This window comes from Euprymna scolopes, chromosome 35, assembly GCF_053919585.1.
Source record: "Euprymna scolopes isolate OS-2025 chromosome 35, ASM5391958v1, whole genome shotgun sequence".
Lineage (NCBI taxonomy): Eukaryota > Metazoa > Mollusca > Cephalopoda > Sepiida > Sepiolidae > Euprymna > Euprymna scolopes.
The window spans coordinates 42090515-42118014 of record NC_136516.1 but is presented as its reverse complement, the minus strand read 5'-3'; the positions used below and the strand labels follow the sequence as shown (position 1 = coordinate 42118014).

At 33.2% G+C, this 27500-nt stretch overlaps 2 protein-coding genes and 1 pseudogene across 4 annotated transcripts in view; 2 read left to right on the top strand and 1 right to left on the bottom strand.

Annotated features, from left to right (window-relative positions):
- Positions 1–27500, top strand: part of LOC145259615 (FMRFamide receptor-like) — a 906472-nt gene that overhangs the window by 2845 nt on the left and 876127 nt on the right. The gene's annotated exons all lie outside the window — the stretch shown is intronic.
- LOC145259608 (uncharacterized) lies at positions 10549–11025 on the bottom strand. The gene has a single exon (XM_080117264.1). The coding sequence runs from the start codon at positions 11023–11025 to the stop codon at positions 10549–10551; it is 477 nt and encodes a 158-aa protein (XP_079973390.1).
- Positions 19623–19739, top strand: LOC145260157 (5S ribosomal RNA; annotated as a pseudogene).

Below are 27500 nucleotides of genomic sequence, written 5' to 3'. Positions count from 1 at the left end.
TGTTGTATAAGAAAAAATATTTTTATCTATGTATGTGTATACACACACACACACACACACACACACACACACACACACACACACACACACACACACACATACACATGCACGCACACACACGCGCGCACGCGCGCATACACACACATATATATGTTAATATATATCTATATTTTATCTTATTCGTGTTTTAGAACTTGACGTTTATTAATTGCGGTCCACTTCCATTTCTCGTATATTGTTTATTTTACAAACAGTTTCTAAAGTTTATGTTCGATTTATATAAATTAACCATGTTTCAGATTTTTTTTGAAATGAGGGCTGATTATATTCTTGTATTCTTTGGAGTCTTCGGAATAGTTCTTATCTTGAGTGTCATATTCACAACGATTCGATAGATGAAACCTCCGACCTTCTTCAGGTGTATTTTGTCGAACTCGTGAATGCTTCTGTTGAACTCGGGATTCTGGCCGGATTTCGAACATCGGGGCAGTGGTTAGAGTACTAGGAAAAGATTATATATTGCAAAAGTGATATTCTTCTGAAAGTTTAAGGTTCAATTCTCAGTGTGGCCAACCGAAAAATACAATTGCAAATTACTTAGGACCTCTATATGAACGTGTAAAATGAATGGCTGATGCCGAAAAGTTTTCTTAAAATTATAATGGCCTTAGTGGAAAGAGAAATAGGTTCATATATGTTGTACAATACCTGTCGAAAGTATGTTAAATTGTTTCATATATAATATTTACATTACCCAAAAAATTATTTAATATATGTGTTGTACATTATCCAACATTTTGCTCTCTTTATTCACTTAAAAATTCATTCAAATTCATGAAATCAACCAATTTTAATAAAATTTTCAGTATTTATTACGTAATGATCACCGAATATAATAAACGCATAATTATTTTAAAAGTCTTAGGAGAATCTTTATTATTTTGTGTAAAGTTATAGTTTTAAATGTTTGAAAAACGTATGCCATTATTTTTACGGTTTTTATGAAAATAAAGCATCGAAGATTGTAAGAATTTGAAAAAATATATTTAATTTTATCATGCATATTACGAAAAAAAGCTCCTAAAGTCTGTGTTTATAATTTTCTCGAGCCATCGATATTATCATCGTATTAAGCATCATTTATTCAACATTTCACTTAAATAATAAATAAGTGAAAAAAAAAATACTTCGATTTTAATAAGCGATTTTACTTGTAATATTTTAATATTTTCCTTGCAGGCATGAACGGGTAAACATTAGCGTAAACAAATTTTTTTTTTACATCTTGCAAAAAAAAAAAAAAAAATGTAAACATTGAATATCAGGAACAGATAAAAAAATATTAAAACAAAATTTATGTAATGTTTGATTTTATTACCTACGGATGCACAGGGTTGAAAAAAAAAAGCAGACAGTTGAATCCCTACTCACCCAATCCCATCTCTAAATAAGTCGTCATTTTCAAATAAATTTGCAACCGGTTTAATCAATTCTAATATTTACGTTCAAATATTCTTAAAAATAAAATAAAACAAGTTTGTAATTTTTTCATTTATAATGATTAATCATTTTCTTTCAAATTTCAATTCTATTTAATCATAATTGAACAATAGTTTGAACTTTTTGAACTTTTTCTTTCAATTCTATTTAATCATAATTGAACAATAGTTTGAACTTTTTCTTTCAATTCTATTTAATCATAATTGAACAATAGTTTGAACTTTTTCTTTCAATTCTATTTAATCATAATTGAACAATAGTTTGAACTTTTTCTTTCAATTCTATTTAATCATAATTGAACAATAGTTTGAACTTTTTCTTTCAATTCTATTTAATCATAATTGAACAATAGTTTGAACTTTTTCTTTCAATTCTATTTAATCATAATTGAACAATAGTTTGAACTTTTTCTTTCAATTCTATTTAATCATAATTGAACAATAGTTTGAACTTTTTCTTTCAATTCTATTTAATCATAATTGAACAATAGTTTGAACTTTTTCTTTCAATTCTATTTAATCATAATTGAACAATAGTTTGAACTTTTTCTTTCAATTCTATTTAATCATAATTGAACAATAGTTTGAACGTTTTCTTTCAATTCTATTTAATCATAATCGAACAATAGTTTGAACTTTTTCTTTCAATGGATAAATTGTCAGCATAGAGTGACACACTTATGAACGAATCGATTTCTATCAAGTTTGAATTCTATTTAATTTAATTATTAATAAATAATCGCTTCAATGAATAAATTATAAGTGTAATTAATCAATGAAATTAATTGATTTTTTCACCGCTTACAATGAATTTTTTGTTTTATTTAAAAATAGACAACATATCGAGGAATTAAATAGAATAGCTGACAAAATAAAAAAGAAATAAAAAATAATACGACAAATGAATACAAAGAAAAACATTAATTTATAATAATTAATCATTTTCTGTCAAATTTTCTATAAACTTGGATAAATATATTTTGTGTTTTAACTTATTTTTAAGTGCTTTAATAATTTTTGCAATTTGGAAAAACCAATACAAATCAATATAATGAAAGTAAAGATCATGTAATTATGAGCTTCCATACTTTTTCAAATATTAGCGCCATGTTTACTTTTGACATGAACTGAAAACTTTCTCGCTATAACTCTCAGTTTTTGGATTATTTTAGATATTTTAGCAGTACTTGACCTTGGGGACAAGATCGATGTGTAGTATCTGTTCTTCCGATGCTTCACTTTAATTTCTTGTTCTCTGTCAGTGGATGAGAAATCCTTCACGACTGAGACAATTTTTATTTTTGGTTCCTTTTCTCCACGTTAAAAAACGACCCTGTTTACTAACTCTGTCCCGTGGGGAGGCATTGTAAATAGAAAGTAGTTATAGTTATTCACTATTTTAATACTTCAACTTAATAATTCTCGTTAAAATAATTAAAAAAAGATCAAACTTTTGTTTATCTTTCCATAAAATTCTAAACACAATCTTTCCATACTAGATTTATAACTTAAAACGCCAGGCTTCTTAACATTCGTAATTCTGTTTATCCTTGTAAATTTTATTTCGCACACTTTTTTTCTTTTAGAAAGTAACTTTAGACGTTAATCTTTCAAACGCAATCCAAATGTAACCTGAAACTTAGAACATAAGCCGACTAACAAAACCATAAGCCCTATAAATTTCACTATTAAAATGCATATACCCAGACTTTTATCTAGTTATGGTTGACGGAACGAGAAAATGCTACCCCCGCGAAGTAAATGAAGGGTTTCGTTCGAAATTCCGTCCAAAGTCCCGAGTTCGACAATATATAGCTGAAGAAGGTCTGAGGTTACACCGACCAAAACGTTGTGCAAATAACACTGAAGATGAGAACGGTAATCTGAAGAATCCAATATGAACATAACTAAGTTTTGACATGATATTTATCTTTTTATTGTATTATATTAACAATATCCAGAATCGGGTGTCAATCAGTTTTTTTTTGTACCATATATAGATATACTAGCTGGACGTTCAGCGTTACTCGGTCGTAGAAATCACTTAAACATGATGTTTTTAATTTATGCAGATTGCGTATGTATTATTATAGAATCAATTATCTATTGAATATTTATATATCACAAGAAATAATTTGCTCGGTGGACTAATTCGCAAAATAAACAAATAAATAAAAAATAAATGAATAAATAAATAAAATAAATAAATAAAATAAAATAAATAATTATGATAATGTAGTTCATCAAATTCCGCCTGAGTTTACAATATCACGTCAGCTGACATTTGAGCTTGACGACGAATGCCCTGGAAACTCACTTCCGATTAATGTTTAGCTTTAAAATATGCAAACAAAGAAATGATTTGCGGCGATGTTAAATGGTACTTCTTCTTTTATCGTAAATTGAATTTATTAATAAGAAAAAATGAAAACAAAACGGTGAGGAACACTCGAGCTTGAACACGTGGTCATTAGATTTGTAGTCAAATGTTTTAACGCTGAGCTATTTTTCCAGATGATAATAAATCCGTTTTTTTTTTCTAACAATAAATTATTTGTGGAGATTTTATTATCTCCGTTGCCGGTGCAAGCTAAAATATTCCCCTGTAAAAATATTTTTATCTATAAGAAAAAGTAACTACCTTTAGGGTCGTGTTTTCTTTTGTTTTTTTTCGATTTTCGATACTTATGGGACGAATTTCTGTACAAAAGATATCTAAGAACACTGCCAGACATTGAAGAATCTATAACGAAGGAACTTTCTCACATACACACACAAAGTGACTTTTATATAATAGTAAAGATAGAGATAGAGATAAAGATATGATTTAATGGCAATTTAGAAGCATAAGCGACCCTAAGTGTTAGGTGAAAAACTAACCTCGATGTTAAGATAGCCCGACTACCAAACAATTTTAGTTTAAAATAAATAAATTGACACGAAACAAAATATACAAAAACTTTTGAACACGTTTTAACTTAAAAAAAAAATACTTTACAGATTTATTTTAAACTAAAACAGGAAGTCCGGTTTAATAACCGGAACATTTTCAAACCCAAGTTAAGTTTCACTTAACACTGGTCTGGTCGCACTTAGAGTCGCCAATGCATCTGAATCGCATATTTTATTTATAAAAAAAACTCTTTTAAGAAAAACATTGAAACACCGTTAAAACTTTTCTAGCGTCGGTCTATATAAAACTTAGGATAAAATAACCGCCAAAACAAAATAATTATTGTGATAAAACAACTTCAATATACTATGCAGTTTGTAGAGTCGATGTAAAATCTTTCCTGTCTTAATATTTATACCGTGGGCAATTTAAATGGTTGTCTCACGAATTGAACGATAACCAAAAGAAACGCTGCCATCTTCCTTTCTTTTACGCAACAAGAACAACCCGTTTCTCGCCGGGGGTTGTGACTTGTGACAAAAAGTGGGTCCTTTACAACCAGCGACGCTAAGCTCAGTGGCTAGACGCCAACGAAGCTCCACAACACTTTCTGAAGCCAGAGATGCACAAAAAGAAGGTCATGCTGTTTAGTGGTGGACGACATTACAGTTTTTTTAATGCAGGCGAAACTTTTTTTATTACATCTTCACCCCAAACAAGGACGTTGCCACTTTGGTGTAGGGGGCTACTATCAGGGACCTAAGTTGCAGGGGTACTATGTAGAAAGTTTAGCAGCAAGATGTTTGTTCACATTACACTTGAACTTTTGCATGTCAGTACAGTTGGGGAAGCAGGAAACCGGAAGAGAATTCCAAAGTCCTGCAGTTCTGGGGAAGAAGCTATTAGAGTAAAAGGCTTTCTTACACCTAGGGATCTCAACTGTATAGGGGTGGGACTTCACTGCTTGTCGGGTTTGTCGGGGGTATTTTCGTCGAGGGGGTACAAGTGCTTGTAGTTCGTCAGAGCATCCACCATTAAAATACTTGTAAAACAGGCAGAAAGATGCAACATTTCGTCGGTGGGACAGGGACTGAAGTTTAGATGACAGTTCGGGACCTATTAGGTTGCCGACTCTCTTTTGGACCCTGTCCAGGAGCGAGAGACTAGTAACAGATGCACCAGCCCAAATGTAACAGCAGTACTCCATACACGGGCGAATGGTGGCTTTGTAGAGGTACAGGATACTTTCAGACGTAAGTACTATCAAGAAATAGATGAAATGCATCATCCACCATACTCTCCAGACCTCTCACCAAGTGACTACCACTTTTTCAAGCATCTCGATAACTTTCTGCGTGAGAAATGCTTAAAAATCTAAACGATATCAAAAACGCCTCCAGCGATTCATCGGCACCAGAAGTCCAAATGTTTACGTCATTGGCATAAATACACTTGTTTTGCGTTGGCAAAAGTATGTTGATTCTGTTTGAGCTTATTTCGCTCAATAAATTTTTGTTTGAGTCGAGATACGTTCATCTGAATTTAAAAGTTTAAAACCACAAAGTCTTTCTCGTCAACGTAACAGAACAGGGGTTAACGACACATGACAGATGCTCCTATGTGGAAACCGACGGTACCAATGTTGTTCTAAAGTTTTTAAATAGATATGTCCATAATAATTACACTATAACTATTAATTCTAAATTTATATTAAAAGTTGATCATCCTGCTGGGATTCTTCCCCAGTGAGTTTGCAAATATATCTATACTCCTATAATTTTTACTTTGTTTGTATTGATATTCATATTAAAATCCATTTATTTATTTATTTATTTATTTAAAAAATAAATACAACTATGTTATACATGGGTTGTGGAATTGCATTCATTTGCAAAAGATCTAGCTAATTTGCATATTCTTTTAAACATTCATTCTAATTAATTCCCTATTAGTTTTTTCGGTTTTCTTATGGGATGATAATCTTTAGCTAGCTATTACGTGTAATTTTATTCAAGCAGATATGCTACATGAATTGTGTAATATTTGTGTAAAAAGTTTATAGTAAACACGAACCTCTTTATATATATATATATATATATATATATATATATATATATATATATATATATATATTTATGTTTGCGTACATATATTTGTTAAAAAAATTTGCCTATCCGACTCCTCTGTCAGTTTTTGGTCCACAGACATGAAACTTAATATATAGGGTATTTGAACCAATGGAAACTTTATATTTGGGATTTAACTCGGGAAAATCGACGCAAAAGTGAGAAAATTAAAAACAAAAATTGCCAAGTGAAGGTTGAACGACGGCATTACCAATATGCATGCTAAACGTAATAGCTATTAGTTAATGTTTTAATTTTTCGCCTTGCAGCAAACATGTCTTCATAGCTCAGGCATTAATGTCAAAGGAAAAGGTAAATCGTAAGCTAAACTCAAAAATATCATATTTAAGCGTATTTTACGATCGGGCGATGTCGGGCAACCTGCTCTCTGAAGATTTGGTCATTATGTATTTCTACTATTTAATGAAAAACGTGTAAGACGCAACATATCAATTAAAATATGAATGTAAAATAAATACATCTGTAACTTTGAATGCATTTAGTATCGATATATATATATATGTGTGTGTGTGTGTGTGTGTTTGTGTGTCTGTCTGTGTCTGTGTGTCTGTGTGTCTGTGTATGTATATATTTATGTTTTGTATATATATACATATATATACATGTACATTGCTCTTCTATATATATGTATATATATGTATATATATGTATATTCAAACATATGTTTATACACACACAAGCACACCCACACACACACCCACCCACCCACACACACACACACATATATATATACATATGCATACGTCTTCCATATATACAAATGTTTTATCATTTACTTCAAACGCAAATCACTTTGTATATACCAATCGTAATAGATTAATTTATATATATATATATATATATATATATATATATATATATATATATACATATATATAATCATTTTGTTAAAAATTATTTAACTAAAAATCTAATATCTTTATCTAAAAATAATAAAAATCTAATCTCACTCAATGCCTTTTCAAACATATACATATAGTGAGTGTGTCTGTCTGTGTGTGAATTGTATATATATATATATGCATATATATATATATATATATATATATATATATTTCAAAGGTTACACAGACAAACATATATATGTGTGTCTGAAATATATGTATGTGTGTGTAAATATATATGTATATATAAATACATATATACATATTTATACTTACACATTTCACACATACACCCACATGCATATATATATATATATATATATATATATATATATATATATATATATATATATATATGTATGTGTGTGTGTGTGCGTGTGCCATCTTTTAGTGGTTTTGTACTTGGTCTTTATTTATATCTATTTTGCTTCACGTGTATATATTGTTGCCAATTTACTAGCAGGCTCTGATGTTTTTCAACTTTCGATTTCAAAGACCTGTTTTCTGCTTTTGAAAGACAGTTATTTTCTTTCTTTTTGTAATTTTTAAGTTACTAACGAAAGTTTACTCTGCTGCAATCCGAGATTAATCTGTTTTAATAGACTATAGCATTAAAATCTTTTTTTAATCAAATAGCAAAACAATCTACCCAACAATCTCGTTGTGAATAGACTGTATGACACAAGACTGATAATATATATATAAACGAAGAACTATGGAACTATGGAATACTGTTGCCATATCTGGGCAGGAGCTGCCAAAAACAGCATATCATGCCTTGACAGAGTACAAAATAGACTTCGTGGTTTAGTGGGAGATGCCCTTTTCTCTAGCCTGCAACCCCTCTCCCACAGAAGAGACGTTGCAAGCCTATCCTTGTTTTATCGTTATTTTCATGGCAGGTGCTCGTCTGAACTCCAATCCCTGGTCCCCCCTCGCCAATCTTTCGCGAAAAACACCCGTCTAGCTGAATCCACTGTGAAAAATTTCCCCCACTCTATATCTGTGCCTAAATCAAAACGCGGATTTCATGAACAAAGCTTCTTCCTTAGAACTGCACGCCTGTGGAACTCTGTTCCGTCTGCCTGCTTCCCTCCGGACTACAACTTGGATGTCTTCAAGTCTAATGTTAACAAATTTCTAATGAACCGCCCCCTCAAGTAAACACTTCATCAAATCTCCTCACTAACGTAATGTACTTGCAATAACCCTTATCCCTGAGTGGCTTCCGGGCCTTGATAAGTGGTGATCTCTGTGTAAAAAAAACAAAAAAAACTATAAACAATACTGATACATCATCATCATCATCGTCATAGTCATCGACGTCGACGCCGTCGCCATCATCATCATCATCATCATCATCATCATCATCATCATCATCATCATCATCATCATCAAGTGGTGTCTTGCCTAGTACATGCATTGACGGTTATAGCTATCCATCTCTCTCTCTCTCGCTCTCTTTCTCTCTCTCTCGAGGCATTCATGAATTCATTGTTGCTCATCATTTTTTCATGTTTCCCAGGTATTCAGACTGTCAATATATCTCGCTGTATTCTCTGCTTTTCTTTTCTACCCATGATCTTTCCTGTCCAACTAATCTGTTCTATTCTGCTTTTTCTGTAGACATGGCCCATTGATTTCATTTGTCTTTTTCGTACTATTCTTATTAGAGACCTTTCTGTGCTTGCCATTTCTAATACCCCCTGGTTTGTTTTCTTTTCTGTCCAGGATATCTTCAACATTCTCCTCAAGAACCAAGTTTCAGTTGCCTCTTGTCCTTTTCACATGGTGTTGGTGATTGTTCAGCACTCATAACCGTATAACTGAACAGACCATATATATGTTCGCAGTATTCTAAATTTGGTGTCTATTTTTAATGTTTCTATTTGTCATGATTAATGACAGTCTCTTGAAGGTAACTTTGGCTGCGCCTATGCGACTTTGTATTTCAATCGTGCACCTTCAATCAGATGTGATCCCGTATCCCAGATATTTGAATTTACCAACTTCTTTAACTGGTACATTGCGACATTGTAATTTGCATGTTGGAGTTTGAGTGTTTTTGGATAGTATCATGCTTACCATTTTTGAGATGTTTGAAGTAAGTCTTTTGCTTTCACTTGCGTTGGAGGGTCTCTTAGGATTCGACTATTAAAACAGTGTCGTCTGCATACCTAAGATGGTTAATATTGTGTCTACTCAAACTTATACCATTGATGCCCTCAGTTTCTATCATGTTTATTTTCACTAATCCGTCCGCCTGCTTCCCACCTGACTACAACTTGGATGTCTTCAAGTCCAACGTTAACAAATTCCTAATGAACCGCCCCCTTAAATAAACACTTCATCAAATCTCCACACTAACGTAATGTACTTGCAATAACCCTAATCCCTGAGTGGCTTCACGGCCTTGATAAGTGGTGACCACTGTGTGAAAAAAAAGGTTGAATAAATCTGGTGACAAAACACTCCTCTTCTTATTAATGTTTTCTCATTGTGCATTCCATCTATTCTTACTGTCGCCATTTGTCTCCGACAGAGGTTACTCGGAAAACTAAGGTCTTTCTTTATTTAGTTTATTTAGCATTTTGAATAGGTCTCCATGTCTTACTTTATCAAAGGCTTTTGAGAAATCAATAAAACACAGGTAGAGGTCACTAATCATTATTATTATCGACATGGATTTTTCGTTAAAAATGAAGACAACGAAAAGAAGTCTCATTTTAACATTTAATAATCAACTTTATTTGTTATCTTTGTTAGTAGCGTGTGCAAGAAAGAAAAGAGTATGTTGAAGTGTTCTTTATTTGTCATCCTCGTTAAATAGGTCTTCATGTCTTTCTGTATCTCTATACATCTGTCAGCATTGTCATTGTGTGTTAAAATGTTTTTGATTACTAATAAGGGTATGACTCCAATGATTTCAACGATCGTTTTTATAACCACAGTTATAACAATCAACCAATCAGAAGCTTCAAAAGTTATTATAAAAAAATGTCGAATTTTGGATTCAATCAGTTCGCCGTCGGCCTCTGTCTCGGAATGACTACATCGTGACTGCATTGATTCTTCGCCGATTTGATTTACCACCGCCACCTTTGTTCAACATAATGTCTCAACACTTAACATAGCATTTGTTGTTCCCTTGTCTGCGACAAATCCAAACTGCACTTCTGATATTTCAGATCGTATTTTTTTCGCAGCCTCATCATTAGTAATTTCAGTAGAAGCTTCAATGTATAACTCATCAGGCTAATCGTTCTGTGACGTTCACAGTCAGTTGTTTCAGGTTTCATGGAGAGTATGATGAATGTGGAGATAAACATATCTGTTAAAATCTTTCCAGTGTCATAAATGCGATTCAGAAGAACAGATCGCTTATTAATGCCTAGTTTATCAAGTGTTTCAGACGTTTGTACTGGTATAGAGTCTGGTCCAACAGCCTTTCCTTTGTTCATTTTTCGGATGGCATTTTCAACTTCTGCCTCTAAGCTCAGTGGTCCTATCGGTTTGGTAATCTCGGGCTGATTTCCTCTGTCATCATATAAGAGGTATTCAATATATTCTGCCCATCTGTTCAGTAGGTCTATCTTATCCATCAGGACATTCCCATCTTTTGATTTCATATATATATATATATATATATATATATATATATATATATATACATATACATATATGTGTGTGTGTGTGTGTGTGTGTATGTATAACACATACACCTATACAGTCACATCATGTCTTTTAAAATTCTGTTTTGTTCATAGACTAAAAATTCTTTTTTCACGTCATAAACGTACCACATATATGATATATTTGATATATTTGATATAATATATATATGATATTTATGATATATATAATATTGTACTAGAATGTTATCTTCAAAATAATCATGATGAGAAATATTGATACATATATAAATAATTCAGGTCTTGTACTTTTCATTTTTGCCTTTGCTAGTATATATATATATATATATATATATATATATATATATATATATATATATATGTACTAGCAAAAGTACACGTCGTTGACTGGGTTCAAAAATATCCTACAGAAAATGGACTGATTTATGAAAGTATGCTAGGTTATGAAAAGGAAGGGTTGTAAATTTGGGTTGAATTTGGGGGTATCAAAACCAAAGCAAAATATGATGAAAGTAAAACCCTATCATTTATTATACCATACTTTTTCACACTGAAACACTTATCATAATATTCTGTGGATCTATATAAAAAAAAACTTGTTAAACTTTGTGACATATTTCCATTCTATGGACGTCAGGCGCGAAAGAACACCCCCTAATTTTATTATACCATATATTTTCAAACTGAAACATAATTATCAAAGTATACTTACGCAGATAGATATGAAAAGTCTTTATTAAAAGTTGTGCCTATTTCCATTCTATGGAGGCCAGGCGCGAACACAGACCCCACAATTTTATTATACCACCCCTATTTAAGTTAAAACATACTTATCAAAGTATTCTTATGTACATCTATATCAAAAACACTTGTAAACGTTTTTTTTTTAATTTTTAAATTTTTTATTTCCATACTTTGTGGACCAGGCGCGAACGCAAACCCCACAATTTTAATGAACCACCGTTCTGTCATATCAAACATACCCATTCCTGTGTCTCGATACATCTTCTATCATTATATGTAATCAGTTTTTTAAAATAGTCAACCATATAGGAGCCTATTCGTGACCAGACACACACACACATTCAGCTTAATATATATATATATATATATATATATATAAAATAACATGATGACCCGACGTTGCCCGATGATCAACAGATGTTTTACACTCCCATATTTTTAATTTAATCGAAATCGGTGAAATCGATCATCTTTTTAAAAATCAAACTGATTGATTGCCTGCTCTAGTTGGTGACTCATCGCTATGACTTATTTCACCTTACATTGCAACCTACATTGCACTGTAGAGAACATACTGTTGATTTGATAAAATGTTTTTGTATATAATGACTTGTATTAACGTTTAAAATGCAAAAGGTGAAGCATCAGGAGGTATGAGCCAATAAAAAATGAGTTCTGTTTTTGTCCTATTTTTTTATTAAATTCTTTTCCAGTGCTTTCCTTTTTTTTGTTAGCCAAATCCATTTAGACGTGGCTATCTATTTTATTTTATATCCTTTAAAGTTCTGACGCTTATTACTCGAAATTAGGCATAATTTGATAGTACTACACATAGGTACTGGCAAGTAAAACCTCAGCAACCAATTTATGTAGCTAAGGTTATCAACCAGGAGTAACTTTACCCATACGGAGTAAAAATATTTTAATAGTTGGGGGTAAGTAATTGAAGTACCTGATAATTTAAAAATAATTATTTCTTTTCGGATTGTATTGTGTTTAAAAAACGTAATACAAATTAACTTCATCATTGTCTATTTAGAAAAAGTTTGATTTTTTTTTTATTTTTGTGATAAGAATGTGTAATAGTATTTTTATACAAAACCTGAAGTTCTAAACAATAAAAAGGTTCTTTTTTTACCTTATTTTTTTTTAATTAAATTTTATTTTTTATTAATTTATTTATTTTATTTATTTATTTTTTTCGGTCACTTATGATAACTATGCTTTTTTGTATGTAGGGGGTAAATGGAGAAATACACGAAGCCGAGCTGTCAATGAAGATATCATATATCCTCTCGCTCTTTCTCTTTCGCTATCTCTGTGTCTTTCTGTCTCTTTATATATATGGATATCTCTATATATATATATACATATAAATACATATATATATATGTATGTATATGTATATATATGTGCATATACATATATATATATACATATACATACATATACATATGCATATACATATATATACATACATATATATACATACATATATATATACATACATATATATACATATATATATACATATATATATATATTTATATATGGAGAGAAATACGGATATACCCACAATGATCCTATGTTATTAAAACGCACACATATCCTCCATATATATATATATATATATATATATATATATATATATATATATAAAAAGGCATATATATATGTGTATATATATATATATATATATATATTGAAACAAATGGGGATATACCCACAATGATCCTATGTTATTAAAACGCACACATGTCCCCCATATATATATATGTATATATATATATATATATATACATATATATATATATACACACACACATATATATATATGTATATATATATACATATATATATATATATATATATATATATATATATATATATAGGGTGACCCCAAAAAACAACCAAAAACATAGAAAATATATCTAGAACATATGCTGTAGAACGGAAAAAAAGGCCAAAGACCCTACTGTTTTGATGTCATGTTTTGAATATAATAAACTAGTTATGACCAAAGTTTCCTTTCATTCGGACAAAACTCTAAGAAACTGGGCTCAATTAAAGTTGGGTCTCGTTTTTTCGGGTCATCCTGTATATATATATATATATATATATATATATATATATATATATATATATATATATATATATATACACAAATTAAAAAATTTCTAACAATATATAAGCAAATTCAATACTTTTCCTAAGTTTTAAAATTGAATAATCTGGTAAACTTAAATCAGATGAAAAAAGCTCAATATTCGAGATATGAGAAATTGAATTAAAATTTACTCCAAATTTATTATTCGGCAAGGAATACGAATAGAAAAATAATATTCCTTATTCTATGGGCTTTCAAAGAATTTTTCTAACTCCTTTCCTCTGGTAAAATACATTATTTAAAACTCTAGAGCACTACTGAAAGTACTAATTAAAGTTAAGGAAGCCCTGCTAAAAGTACTACTAAAACAAGATTTTTAACTCCCTCCCCTTGAAGAGAAAATATTTTTAAGCAAGGCCTGAAAAAAAAATCGTCAAAATCCACAGGAGCGCTACTAAAAGCAGTAAATATGGTTATAAATATGAGTATAGTTATATATTATATATTTATATTTAAATTAGTTTTTTTTTTAACTCAACGAGGATAAATGACATTTATTGATAAAGAAAAACACGTTAAAATAAGTTACAAGAAAAAATATTGTTGATCTTGTGTATGATTTGAATAGCAGCAGTGACTTTTTATATTGGACAGGGCGGCCATAAAATAGGAAATTGGACGGTTGATTTGAAACTGGAGCTCACAAACCGGATGGACAGTGTAAACGTTAAAGTAAGAAAGCAAACACACACACACTCATATATATATATATATATATATATATATATATATATATAAATATATATGTCAATATATATATATTCCTAGAAATTTGGGGTGTTTTGTGCATTGGTATTCATAATAAACCCACTTCGTTATATATGGATCGTGAACTTGAGTTCACTAACAAAAGATCTAGCTAATTTGCATATTCTTTAAAACATTTATTTTAATTAATTCCCTATTAGTTTTTTAAAAGTTTTCTTATGGGATGATGATCATTAGTTAACTATTACGTGTAGTTATATTCATACAGATGATTTATACTTGCGTGATATTGTGTAAAAAAGGTTGTAGTAAACATATTGGGTGCAAAATGATATTAGGTTGGTACAACATAATATTAGGTTGGTGCAAAATAATATTAGGTTGGTGCAAAATAATGTCGTTTTCTGTCGTTCAACTTCAAGTCAACAAATGACATTATTTTTGCGCCAACCTAATATTAAAATCAATACGAAATCTGCATTAATAAAAATATATTTAAGCGTATTTTGCGGCCAAGCTATACCAGGCAGCTGCAAGTATATATATATATATATATATATATATATATATATATATATATATATATATATATATATATATATATATACACGGTGTATCTAAATGATTTGTTGGTAGAAAATAAATTAAGTAAAGAAAATACTTATTTTTTTGTACCTACAAAGGTGATAGTCTAGTCCTACTGATGAACTGTGATACAACAAAACAGTACTGTATGTGGATATATACATAGTTATCCACGTACACTGTTTCATTTGTAGTTAAACAAGTGAAGCATATATGATCCCCCGTGGATGCACAAGCATAAAAAATGACTAAGTTCAGCATTTGTCCCCCCCCCTCCCCGATTTAGCCCACAAAAGTCCTCAGGGGACGTCAAATCCTGGTGAAAATGAACAAACGGTGCAGTTTTAGGCCTTAACATATGTAAACATATGTTAACATATGTAAGTTTTATTTCTGCACCATGCAAAAAAGAAATCACTAAATCCATCATTTACCCCCTGCCCCCATTTCGCCCCAAAAGACCCCAAGGCCGTAACATATTTAAATTTGAGTTCAGGACCACGCAAAACATCAGAAAATTTTGGACAAATATGGTAAAAGTCCTCAAAATACGCAGAAAGTTTGAACAAATATGGTAAAAGTCCCCAAAATCGAGTGTTTTTATTAGCACTAAAAAGCTGATGGAGCACACCCAAGAGTTATCGCAAAATATAGACGAACAAAATTATATAGAAATCAGTTAGTTACAACTTTTCAGAAAGTTTTATAAAAATCCAAGGCATCAATTTTTTTTAATAAACACAAAAGTGTCAATTTTTGACATTTTAACTCGAAAGGCACTCCTAGGAGGACAATCAGATTTTTCCCGGAAAATCTGTTCTGTTACTTTTTTTTTTTACTCATATCATGTTTAATGTTTGTGCAAAATTTCCAAAAAAATTCTAAGGAGTAGGTCTTAAGAAAATTACAATTACATAAGACAATATTTTTAAGTTTTTAAATGTACGTTGAATGCCATTTTATTTTAATAAGGTCAAAATTCATTTATATTTGTATTTATGCATTTTTTAAGGAAATGTTCCCGACACCTTTGATCTTTTTGTGTGGCGATATAGGATGGCCCGCAAGATCACCTGATCTAAACCTCTGCGATTTTTTTCTTGTGGGGATATTTAAAGTCAAAAGCAATCAGCCACCGCCCTCGATCCCTTGAAGAATTAAAACGATCTATTTGTTCTGAAGTTGCTGCTATTCCAACGAAACAGTACTGTATGTGGATGGCTGTATATATATATATATATATATATATATATATATATATATATATATATATATATATATATATTCCACAGCCAAACAACGCCGCAGCTCACAAGAGCCATGACAGTCAACGAACCGGAAGTCCAATCTCTCACATACGATTATACAATCTCTCACATTCTGAAAATCATATATATATATATATATATATATATATGTATATATATATATATATATATATATATATATATATATATATATATATATATATACAGAACTATTTCATTGTATCATAACTCATCTGTGTGGCTAGACTAACACCTTTCCCCAGCCGTGGATCGAACCTACAACCATCATGTTTACAATCGGCAGCACTAACCACTGGACTTAGGATCAATACTCGTAAATGGTTCGTCAAATGGCTATTAGATAAACATCTGCCCATAACTTTACAGTGCTCGAGCTGATAGTTTGTAAACAAACAGACAGCGGGCTTTGCTTAAACGCTAAACTAAGCAGCGGGTGAAATACATTTCTGACAGTGCTCGACCCAAAGAAGAGAGGCTTTGATATAGTAACCCACATACAGTACTGTTTCGTTGTATCACAACTCATCAGTGCGGCTAGACTAGCACCATTTCTCGAACCAAAGAAACACACACACGCGCACGCACACACACATACATATATGCATTATGCGTGTTTTCTTTTAAGTTGTTTTTCAACTTATAATGCAGACGATGTAGATCAATCGATATTTGTTTTCTTTTTTATTTTATAAAAAATTGTTTTAGTAATTCTCAACGTACAAATTACTTTGTAACGTAAAAATTATTTTGTAACATAAAAATTATTTTAGATCGTACAAATTACTTTGTAACGTAAAAATTATTTTGTAACGTAAAAATTATTTTAGAACGTACAAATTATTTTGTAACATAAAAATTATTTTGTAACGTACAAATTATTTTGTGACGTAAAAATTATTTTAGAACGTAAAATTATTTTAGATCGTACAAATTATTTTATAACGTAAAAATCATTTTGTAACGTAAAAATTACTTTGTAACGTAAAAGTTATTTTAGAACGTACAAATTACTTTGTAACGTAAAAATTATTTTAGAACGTACAAATTACTTTGTAACGTAAAAATTATTTAAGAACGTACAAATTATTTTGTAACGTAAAATTATTTTAGAACGTACAAATTACTTTGTAACGTAAAAATTATTTTAGAACGTACAAATTATTTACATTGTTGTTCTTTCTGCAAAAGTGGGCGTGGCTAAATGTCAGTGTTCGACATTTTAGTAGAGTTAACAAAATGGCTAGTGCGATTGTGACAAGTATTGAAGACTATAATCGCAATAATATTACGCTTGTATTGTTTTGGGTTTTATAGGAAATATATATGAAATTCGCATCTAGCGTGAAATCAAAGTGATGGGAAGATTTGATTATTTTTCCCGATTCCGATACAATTACTAACTCTATTGCGATACACTTATCGATTCCGACTGTGATTTTTAAATCGCGTCAGCGATTTAAAAGGTAGAATTTTATTTTTCTTGTAGAGGGACATTTAAGCCAAGGTTCTTCATCTATTTTTTAAAATAAATTTAATTTTCTTTTTAATTAGACAAAATGGTCTTCTTCTTTATGTATTTTATCTAAGATTTTCTTAAACGTATTTTAGAATTTTAATTTAATTTTGACTTATCTCAATTTTTTGCTATTTACCAACTCATAACATTTTTTTTATGTGTTACTTTAACCGGCCATATTTTTTTACATGAATTTGTTGTTATGATTTATAGATTCTTAATTTAGTTTAATTTAGTATCCCAAAACCATATTACTATTTTTATACTTATTATTTTTATATAAAGTTTAACTTTTCGAATAGGATCTAATGGTGTAGTCAGTACTAATTGGATGGAAGAGGGTTGAACCTGAATAACAATTGTTAAAATGATAATTTTTAAATTATTTATATTTGTGTAGATAACAAACAAGGCCGCCGGCCCCAATGGTATTTGCTTATCTTATTATCTATCACCTTAGTTTCTTACACTGGCGGCCGCCGAACGGAGCGTACGGCTTCACACGTTTAAAATTAGATTAAAGACAACACAAGTAACAGAATAATCCTGAATCCTGTTGCGTTGTTGAATGTATATATAATTTATATAATGTATACACGCTGACAATTCTTTTGTCGCCATTCTCGAAATCAAAACAGAGATAAATTTTAAAGTATTAGTTTTATTTACAATTAAGCTTCTTGTTCATTGACAAAGAGAGATAGATAGATAGATAGATAGATAGAGAGAGAGAGAGAGAGAGAAAGAGAGAGAGAGTGACGTTAATTGTAAGGGGTTGGTTCGTGTGTGACCCGCCGACGAGAAGGTGTCAAAATGTCAAATCACGCTCGCTACTGTGTTTTCTCATCTTCTATTTTCTTTTTATTTCCTCTTATATAGTCACAAATCGACATTCCTGGAATTGTAAACATCAAGACATTACATTCTTTTTTTCCTTCTATTTTGCATTGTGCAATTAATGACTTCTGATCTCGGAATGTAAACTGTTCTTTGTTTCGCTATAATTACAGTTCTGGTCATTTCTATGGGACCAAAAATGTAGATCAATTCGATCTGGAACGTGCGTGTTTGCACACCTCTACTTTTAAATTCACATCGCTAGGTCTTTATATCCAGCACTTCGACACTATAAATGTTGAAGCCGCATATACGAGGTTGTCCATCAGTTAGTTGATTTATCCCGCCATAGGCTCCGAGCCACAATCTGTCTTCAAGTTCGTCCAAACTCCAAACTGACAGCAAGCGTCCACTTGTGGTCTAATCCAACTCACGACTGTCGCAAACAAATAAACAAAAAAAGCCTCATTGACTGTCTTTCGATCGTTCCTGTCGTCGTAAAATTGTGCGTTTGCGGGTGGGTGGGGGGTCTAGTGTAGTCTAATGTAGTGAGTGTATATAAAATGCGTGGTATATAAAACATTCTGATGAATGTGTATATATAGAGTGTATAATACGTGTCACCAAATCGCTGTGTGTCGTTGCGTTATCGAAGAGAAGGATACGGTCAACCTTTGGAAGGAGATTACATACAAACTACGTATACGGTGTAATCGCGTTGACACACCGGTTCTCGTCAGATCACTGAAGTTAAGCAACGTTGAGCCTGGTCAGTACCAGATGGGTGACCATTTGGGAATTCTAAGCGCTGTATATGCTCTCCGCTTATCTCGGCATTTGTTTCCAGTAGTCTTGTACATACACTTCACTTGCTTCTGGTATTTAACAGGGTCGACTCAGGAGAAGTGTGGTTGGAGATTGCACACCTTCTACAACAATTTCACGCGCAGGCAGGCGTTCGTGGGTATCCATAGTCTGTCAAAGACTGAATTAGCTTGTGTTTAGTTACATACAAAGTTCATTATACAAGGCGATAAAGACAAAACACATTACCTTGCGGTTGATAACAAATGAAGACAAACGGGCTACATGACAAATATAAGGCATTTTTCGTCCAGTTGGTGATTGGAATTCGATGCCTACCAACGCTGCTGCATTGCCGTCTTCCCTCCCATTTGCTTCCTAAGGAGTTTCTGTCTGTCTTCCTGGTCCGTGCTACCGGACTCTCTTACTGACTGCCTCGGACAGCCTGACTGTTTTCGCGTCTAACTTAAATGTATATATTAATTCTATATTTCTTTGTGGCGTAAGACCGCGGGCCAGACATGTGAATTCCATCCACATGCTTCCAAACACGTGTCCTGGCATTCTTTAATTTCATTGTTCCATTATTCTTGCTACGAATCAAATTAACCAACATAACTTTTTTTACCGCATTTTTTTTTAAATATAAGTTACTCTGATTTGAATTCCTCAGTACAATGGATAAGTCATTGCATTCCTGGAATCGTATCTTAACTAACAAAAATGTATTCCTTAACAAAAATACATTTTAATAACTGCATACAATTCCAGAATTCTCCTTCGATAATAATATTCGATCCTAATTACTTCGTTCTAACGAAAAAAAAAACGGGGAGATGTCCCCTTCAACATACAACAAAATGTCGCAAAACAATTGACACCCCCGCAAACATCGTCATAAAACGAAATACATCTGTATTGCTCAATCCTTTGTCATACTTAAGTTATGTAAAACTACACCTGAAAGAAAATGCCCACACGCTTACACTAAAATATCGGTCAATGACCGATTCCCTGTTCATTCCTTTGTCTAAAAATAACTGCCACACCTTGCTTAACAATACAACTAAAGTTTTCATTTGCGTACACATTTCTATTTCTTATTCCTTTTGGTATCCTTTCACTTTTCTCTCTTTCCTCCCTGAGGGCGGCGGAGTCGTCTATAGTATCGCACAGTAACAACAAACATAAAATAAAGCTTAACTAAAAAGATGAAAATAAAAAGAAAAATATGGGGAAACAAATAATGATAAGAAAATTATCCCTGCCGAAACCAGCATACAAATAACAGAAAAGGTTATCGGATGTCCCGATGATTTGGTACGGCTGAGAGAAGGCCTAAAACGTTTCCACAGATATTGGCAATGGAAAGACACTCGTAAAATCAAGGCAGATCATGGTGGTCCCTGGTGTGGCACTTCATTAACAAACTCCGCGTAATAAAATTATAATATTAACTCTAATCGCCAATTCATTGACCTTTTTTTTTGGATAGGGGCAAAGTGTAGTATCAGTTTGACAAGAAAGTCTGTACGGTTTTCAGCTTTAAATTATTTGAATATACTCGGCTCAAATCAAAATTTATTTAGCAAAATAAGCACCATCAGAATCAAGATACAATCGAAAACGCAAAAAAGTGCATTTAGTAATGTAAAAATCTTGCGTTCTGGTGGCGATGAAGTCGCTAAAGGCGTTTTTGATATTGCTTAGGTTTTGGAAGCATTTCTCACGCAGAAAGTTGTCAAGATACTTGAAAAAGTGGTAGTCAGTAGATGAGAGTATGGTGGATAAAGCAGAGTTTCTTAGCCCAATTCGTTCAACTTCTGTAGGGTCGGTTTAGCAACGATCGGTCAAGCATTGTCGTGGAGGAGAATTGGGCTTTTTCAATTAACTAATTCTGAGTGTTGTTGTTGGAGTTTCTGATGTATTTCACCCATTTGTTGACAGTGCTTCTCTGCTGTAATGGTTTCGCCTCCATAAAAAAAAAAACTAACGGATAAGACCGGTCGCAGATCACCAAATAGTCTGCATGACATCCTTTTGGTGCAATTCTGGTTTCGGGAAGCACCGTGGAGCTTCGTCGGAGTCTAACCACTTAGCTGACGTTGCCGTTTGTCATAAAGAACCCACTTTTCATCGAAAGTCAGAATCCGGTCGAGAAACGGGTTGTTCCAGTTGCGTCAAAGAAGGGAAGATGACACCTCATAACTGCGTTTCTTTTGGTTGTTGTTCAATTCGTGAGGCACACATTTACCAAGTATTTTTGTCGTATTTATTTTTGTCTGGTTTATCTCTCACACGGTTGGAAATCGTAGTATACATTACGTCTAATTCAGAAGCAAGTTCTCGAACAGTTGCATCTAGATTGGATTTGACCAAGGATCTTAATTGATCGCTGTCAACATCCGATGACCGACCACTACGCCCATCATCTTCAAGACTCTCATCACTGCCACGAAATTTCTTAAAACACTATTGTGCTGTGCATTCAGTAGTAGTTCCTCGGCTAAACGCTTCGTTGATCTCGCGAGCTGCTCCGGCAGCTTTTCGGCCTAGCCTGAATTGAAATAAGAAAATTGTGCGAATTTGCTTTTTCCGTATTGTATCCAATGTTCTGAAAAGAATAGTTTTAAACGATTGTAATTTAAACGATCAGATAGAGCAAAAATTGCTCATTAAACTAATATATAAAGTAAAGGTATTATAATGATAATCTATTTAAAATACAGTATTTGAAATCAAAATTTATAATTCCGCAAAAACTTTTTATTTCAATATTGCATGTCATCTTTCTATTCTCATTTAATGAACGAGACATCTTTCTAGACTGATGAAATTAAAATTTTTGCTCCAGTTCAGACGGCTATGTTTTGGGGGAGCTATAATTTTCTCCACATTAAACATCGACGTGACTCCCTCTGTCCTCGTGTGGAGGCAAGTCAATCGGAATTATAACCACGCTAAAGTCCTTTCCAGGAATGAATGACGATATATGCGCATTCCTGCTGCGAGCCTTGAATCTCCTTATTTCAATTTCCGTCTTTTAAACTTTATTTCTTTAATGTTCAAATTTGACATCAAATGCAATAAGTTAAAAGTCGTATTATCATCTACCAATGTTCGGCGCGAACGCAGACCCCACAACGTTTTTGTACTAATTATGCTCGGAATAAAACAAACTAAACCAGATACGATGGGTGATACAGTGTCAGAATTTATATATGGTTAGGGAGAGGCTATCTAAAATATTAAGAGGAGATTATAAACAAAATAAAGAAAAAAGTAAACAAACAGTCCAAGTGTATAGCTTTATATATATATATATATATATATATATATATATATATATATATATATATATATATATATATGTGTGTGTGTATGTGTGTGTGTAGCTTTATATATATATGTATGTATAGCTTTATATATATATATATATATATATATATATATATATATATATATATATATATACTAGTAAAATGTGACTGACGTTAAATTATGAATTTTTGGATGTTGATTGATATCGTATTGTTTGGATTAATCGAACTACTGTCTACTCATAATGAATATTATTTTCACAACGTTTCGGCTGATGTAACCTTTTTCAGATATATCCTGACGAGCTCGGGAATCTTTCTGTTGATCTCATGAATTTGTACTGAATTTTCGAACGGAACCCTTTATTTAATCAATGGGGATAGCATGTTCTTGTTCCATCAGCCTGTACTGGTTAAAAGTCCTAATTATTTGCATTGACTAGTTGTTTAGCTCTCTCCCACTGCAAGAACTGTAGAAAGTAAAATTGAGAAGTAAGCGACCCGAGAGGGGGCACTCTGACCCTCAAAAGGTTCCCGGGCAGCCCCGTCGGCATATTGTGGCCCTCTCGCTGGGGCATTAGAATACACCGACTGCTCCCCTGCAGAGGGTAAAAGTCCCTCAATGGGGGTCCTGGATATGACCTTAAACTATATCCAGTGGTGAGGCCCCAGCTTGCAGGCTTTGGGGAGTGTGGAGCCACCCTTTAATTACCATTGCTCCCAGGTCCACTCTGACCCGGAGTGGTAGTACCTGTTAGGGTCCCAACTATGGGTTAAATAGAAACCGACTTGAAAACAACAAATATATTCTAGTAAAATTTTTTTCTTCAAAATCTTTGGATTCGGCATTAAATAACCCGAAAAGGGTTGATATGCCGTAAAACAAAAACAACCAACCAACCAACCAACCGTCGGCATGTTGAGCGAAGGTGCATCGAACGATTAGCAAGCCTAGGAATGTGGACCGTTTAGAATTGCGCAGAACTTCACCGTAAAATCGAAAATGACCAGATCATTACAATAATTGTTCAATTTCTGTTGATTTTTTGGGGTGGGGGTGGGGGTGGGGGGGCTGAAATAAAAATCTTTAGCCGATTATTTGCATTAACTGATAGAGAATTGAATAATACGAATAATTTGAATTAACACAAATAGAATTAAATAATACTAATTATTTGCATTAACTAATATAAAATTGAAGAATTATTTGAAAAAACGCACCGGTGTATTTGTAAGATAGCGAAACGAGGGAGGGAGGGAGGGGCAAGGGAAAGGCAGCCCTAAAGCAAGGGGGGGGGGCCTTAAAACGGAAGTCGGAAAATACGTGTTATTCACCCAGAAGAAAGTCTCGCTCTCTCAGCATAGGACATCGATGATTAACGCTCCCTGCCAGCCGTTCGAGAGGGGGGGGGGGGTCACAAATGGCTTAAAGTCGGCTTGCCCAGATATGTAAGCTGTATCTCACGCCTCGATCAAGTCCTGCTTAATCGTTTCCTAACATAAATAATTTGATTTTCTATCCGAGTTCTATCAAAATAAAACTCTTTAGAACCAAACCGGGGCCATGGTACTTTTCAATCAACATCTGAATTAAACAGCATTGACGAAACCTGGATTACGACAAACCATACACGAGTGTATAATGTTTATTCATCCGAGATGGTAAGCAAGTATCTAGCATAGTGACTTGGTTATACGAGCGTCTATTACGTCAACTTTTGTGCAATCGTGTTGAGCATGCTCTCGGTCTGTTTAGTCAGCAGAGCACTTGATGACACTTCATGATATTTGTATAGATGTTTATTTATTAATCAAAATTTCGATGATGATGGCAACCTTCTGTCTCACGAGACAATGGCGTTCTGCATCTAGTCTGTTGCACTGCAGCGTCTTTTTTTTACATGATAGTCACAACTTATCAAGGCCCGGAAGCCACTCGGGGATAAGGGTTATTGCATGTACAGTAATCAATGGGATAGTATCGTAGTAATCGTTAGTATTCTAGATTTGATAAAGTGTCTTACTTAAGAGGGCGGTTCATCAGGAATTTGTTTATGTTTAACTTGCAGACATCCAAGTTGTAGTCAGGTGGGAAACAGGCAAACGGAAGAGAGTTCTACAGGCGTGCACTTCTAAGAAAGAAGCTTTGTTCATGGAATCTACGTTTTGGTTTTGGCACAGATAAAGAGTGGGGGAAATTTTTGACATTGGTTTCAGCTAGACGGGTATTCATCGTGAAAGATTGGCGAGGGGGGAACCAGAGATTGGAGCTCAGACGAGCATTTGCCATGGAAGTTACGATAAAACAAGGATAGGCTCGCAACGTCTTTCCGTTGCTATAGACTTGTCACGTTCGCAAATCACCGCTCTTTTACTTTTAAAACAACACACGCTAGTCGGTAGAAACAGACACGAAACCCGGCACCCCCATAAATACGCTACGACCACGTGTGCTAAAAATAGTAACAACCGTTTTCAAACAACAAAGCGAAAACACAAAACCTTCATCTTTCACAAGCTAAACAAAAACAAAGGACTATTATTTCGAACTTAGATTAAAATAAATATAGTTAATTAACACGGAAAACACTTTAACCCTAAATAATATAGTGTGAAATTAATTATAGTCGTGGGGACTGTATCACCAAAAACTCTCCGTAAAGCTAGCCGCTTTAACAGCAAATCACCAGAACGGCAAGGAGCAAGCTCTAACAGCGACTTTAACGCGCCCAGTCAAGTGGATCGAGCCCAACAGCATCTAGTGACTCCAGCAGATTTCGAGCGATTTCAGCTATCACCTCTAGTGTCCAGCGAACTCAGCTTACTCCTACAGCGGTTCTAGCTCACTCTAGCGGCTCTCCAGCGTACTCCTGCAGCTTCAAGCGACTCTAGTCACCCCAGTTCACTCCTGAAGTGCACGGTCTTGAATATGACCTTAAACTATATCCAGTGGTGAGGCCCCAGCTAGCGGGCTTTGAGGAGTGTGGAGCTACCCTTTTTCCATTGCTCCCAGGTCCACTCTAACCCGGAGTGGTAGTACCTGTTAGGGTTCCAACTATGGGTGAAATAGAAACTGATCTGAAAACAACAAATATATTCTATTAAAAAAGTTTTCTTCAAAATCTTTGGATTCAGCATTAAATAGCCTGAAAAGGCTTGATATGATGTAAAACAAAAAACAACCAACCAACCAAACTGAAATGCATCCAGCTCACTCCAGCGGTTCCCTAGCGCCACTGACGTTCAACTGTCCGTAACAGTGCACACTGATGTCCAGTTATGTGTTGCAGTGACCGCTAACATCTAACTACCAGTTCCTTCTTCAAGGACCTAAGAATCTCAGCCTTGCTAGTTGCTCGTTCTCCTTCCGGCTGATCCTGCATTCATTGCCGTGCATTTAACTTTTTTTATTGCTAAAAATAAAACAAAATACACATCGTCTTTAACCAAATTACCTTTGCTTTTGTGTCTACCTTTATTAGTTGTACGGTTCGACACCTCTGCAACACAGTCTTAGCTGGAGTTGTCTCTCTAGGTACAAGCCTGGGCGAAGTATAAGGAGACTTAAGCTTTCCCAGTTACGAGGGTCTTCCTCTCTGCGTTGCAGACAAAGTCCGGCGGAAATACAAGCCAATACGCTCGGAGCTTTCGCAATTGCAGTAACTGCCAGAAATATGTTGCAGTGTTTCACGATCCGCCTATCGGGATCCAAACCGAATGTTTTGTTAGGATTTACTACTTTAGGAATCCACAAGGCAGTGGAACTATTGCCACATAATTGGTGAACATTTGAAAATATTTATAATTTTGACGAAAATAATGAAAATCCTTATTGTAGTTATGGTTGTATCAAAAGTTGATTAAAATGATTGCTCTATGCCAAATTGATGGTGTAATATGTTAAAATTTGCGCTCACTTTTAAATTAAATACTATTATTTATTAATATTTATTAATCCCTAACCATGCCTCGAATGGATACCATAATACTTAGTTCGCTGCACCTTATTTTAAGAATTGTAAATACAAAATTTCAGCCAGTAATTTCTGAGAAAAAATTCTTGAGTAAATGTGATATTGTAGTGACTAGTTCCTATTCATACCTAACTGCATAGAAAACGGTTAACATGATACAGTCAATGCAAAAGTCCAGTCAAACATTTCAGCCATATCGGCCCAATAGGTTCCGACAAAAAGCCGAACAAATATTATCGACAGAATAAGAGAAATATAATATAGAAACATATTTTATTTTATTATTAGAATCCTTTGAGATGAGCCATTAGTATATTGATTTAGTTATCCTCGTCTTCATAGTGTTGTTTCATGACGTTTCGTCTAACAATTCATCTGGTCTTCGTCAGGTGGTTAACCGCTAGGGGATAGGAATGCTGAGCCTCTTAACTGTATCCCCAGTAATTACTACCTTTCATAGTTGTTGTCATCTAACCATTC

Bases quoted from the DNA above. Each gene is read 5' to 3' on its own strand.
- LOC145259608 (XM_080117264.1), bottom strand. From the start codon at position 11,025: ATGGATAAGATAGACCTACTGAACAGATGGGCAGAATATATTGAATAC.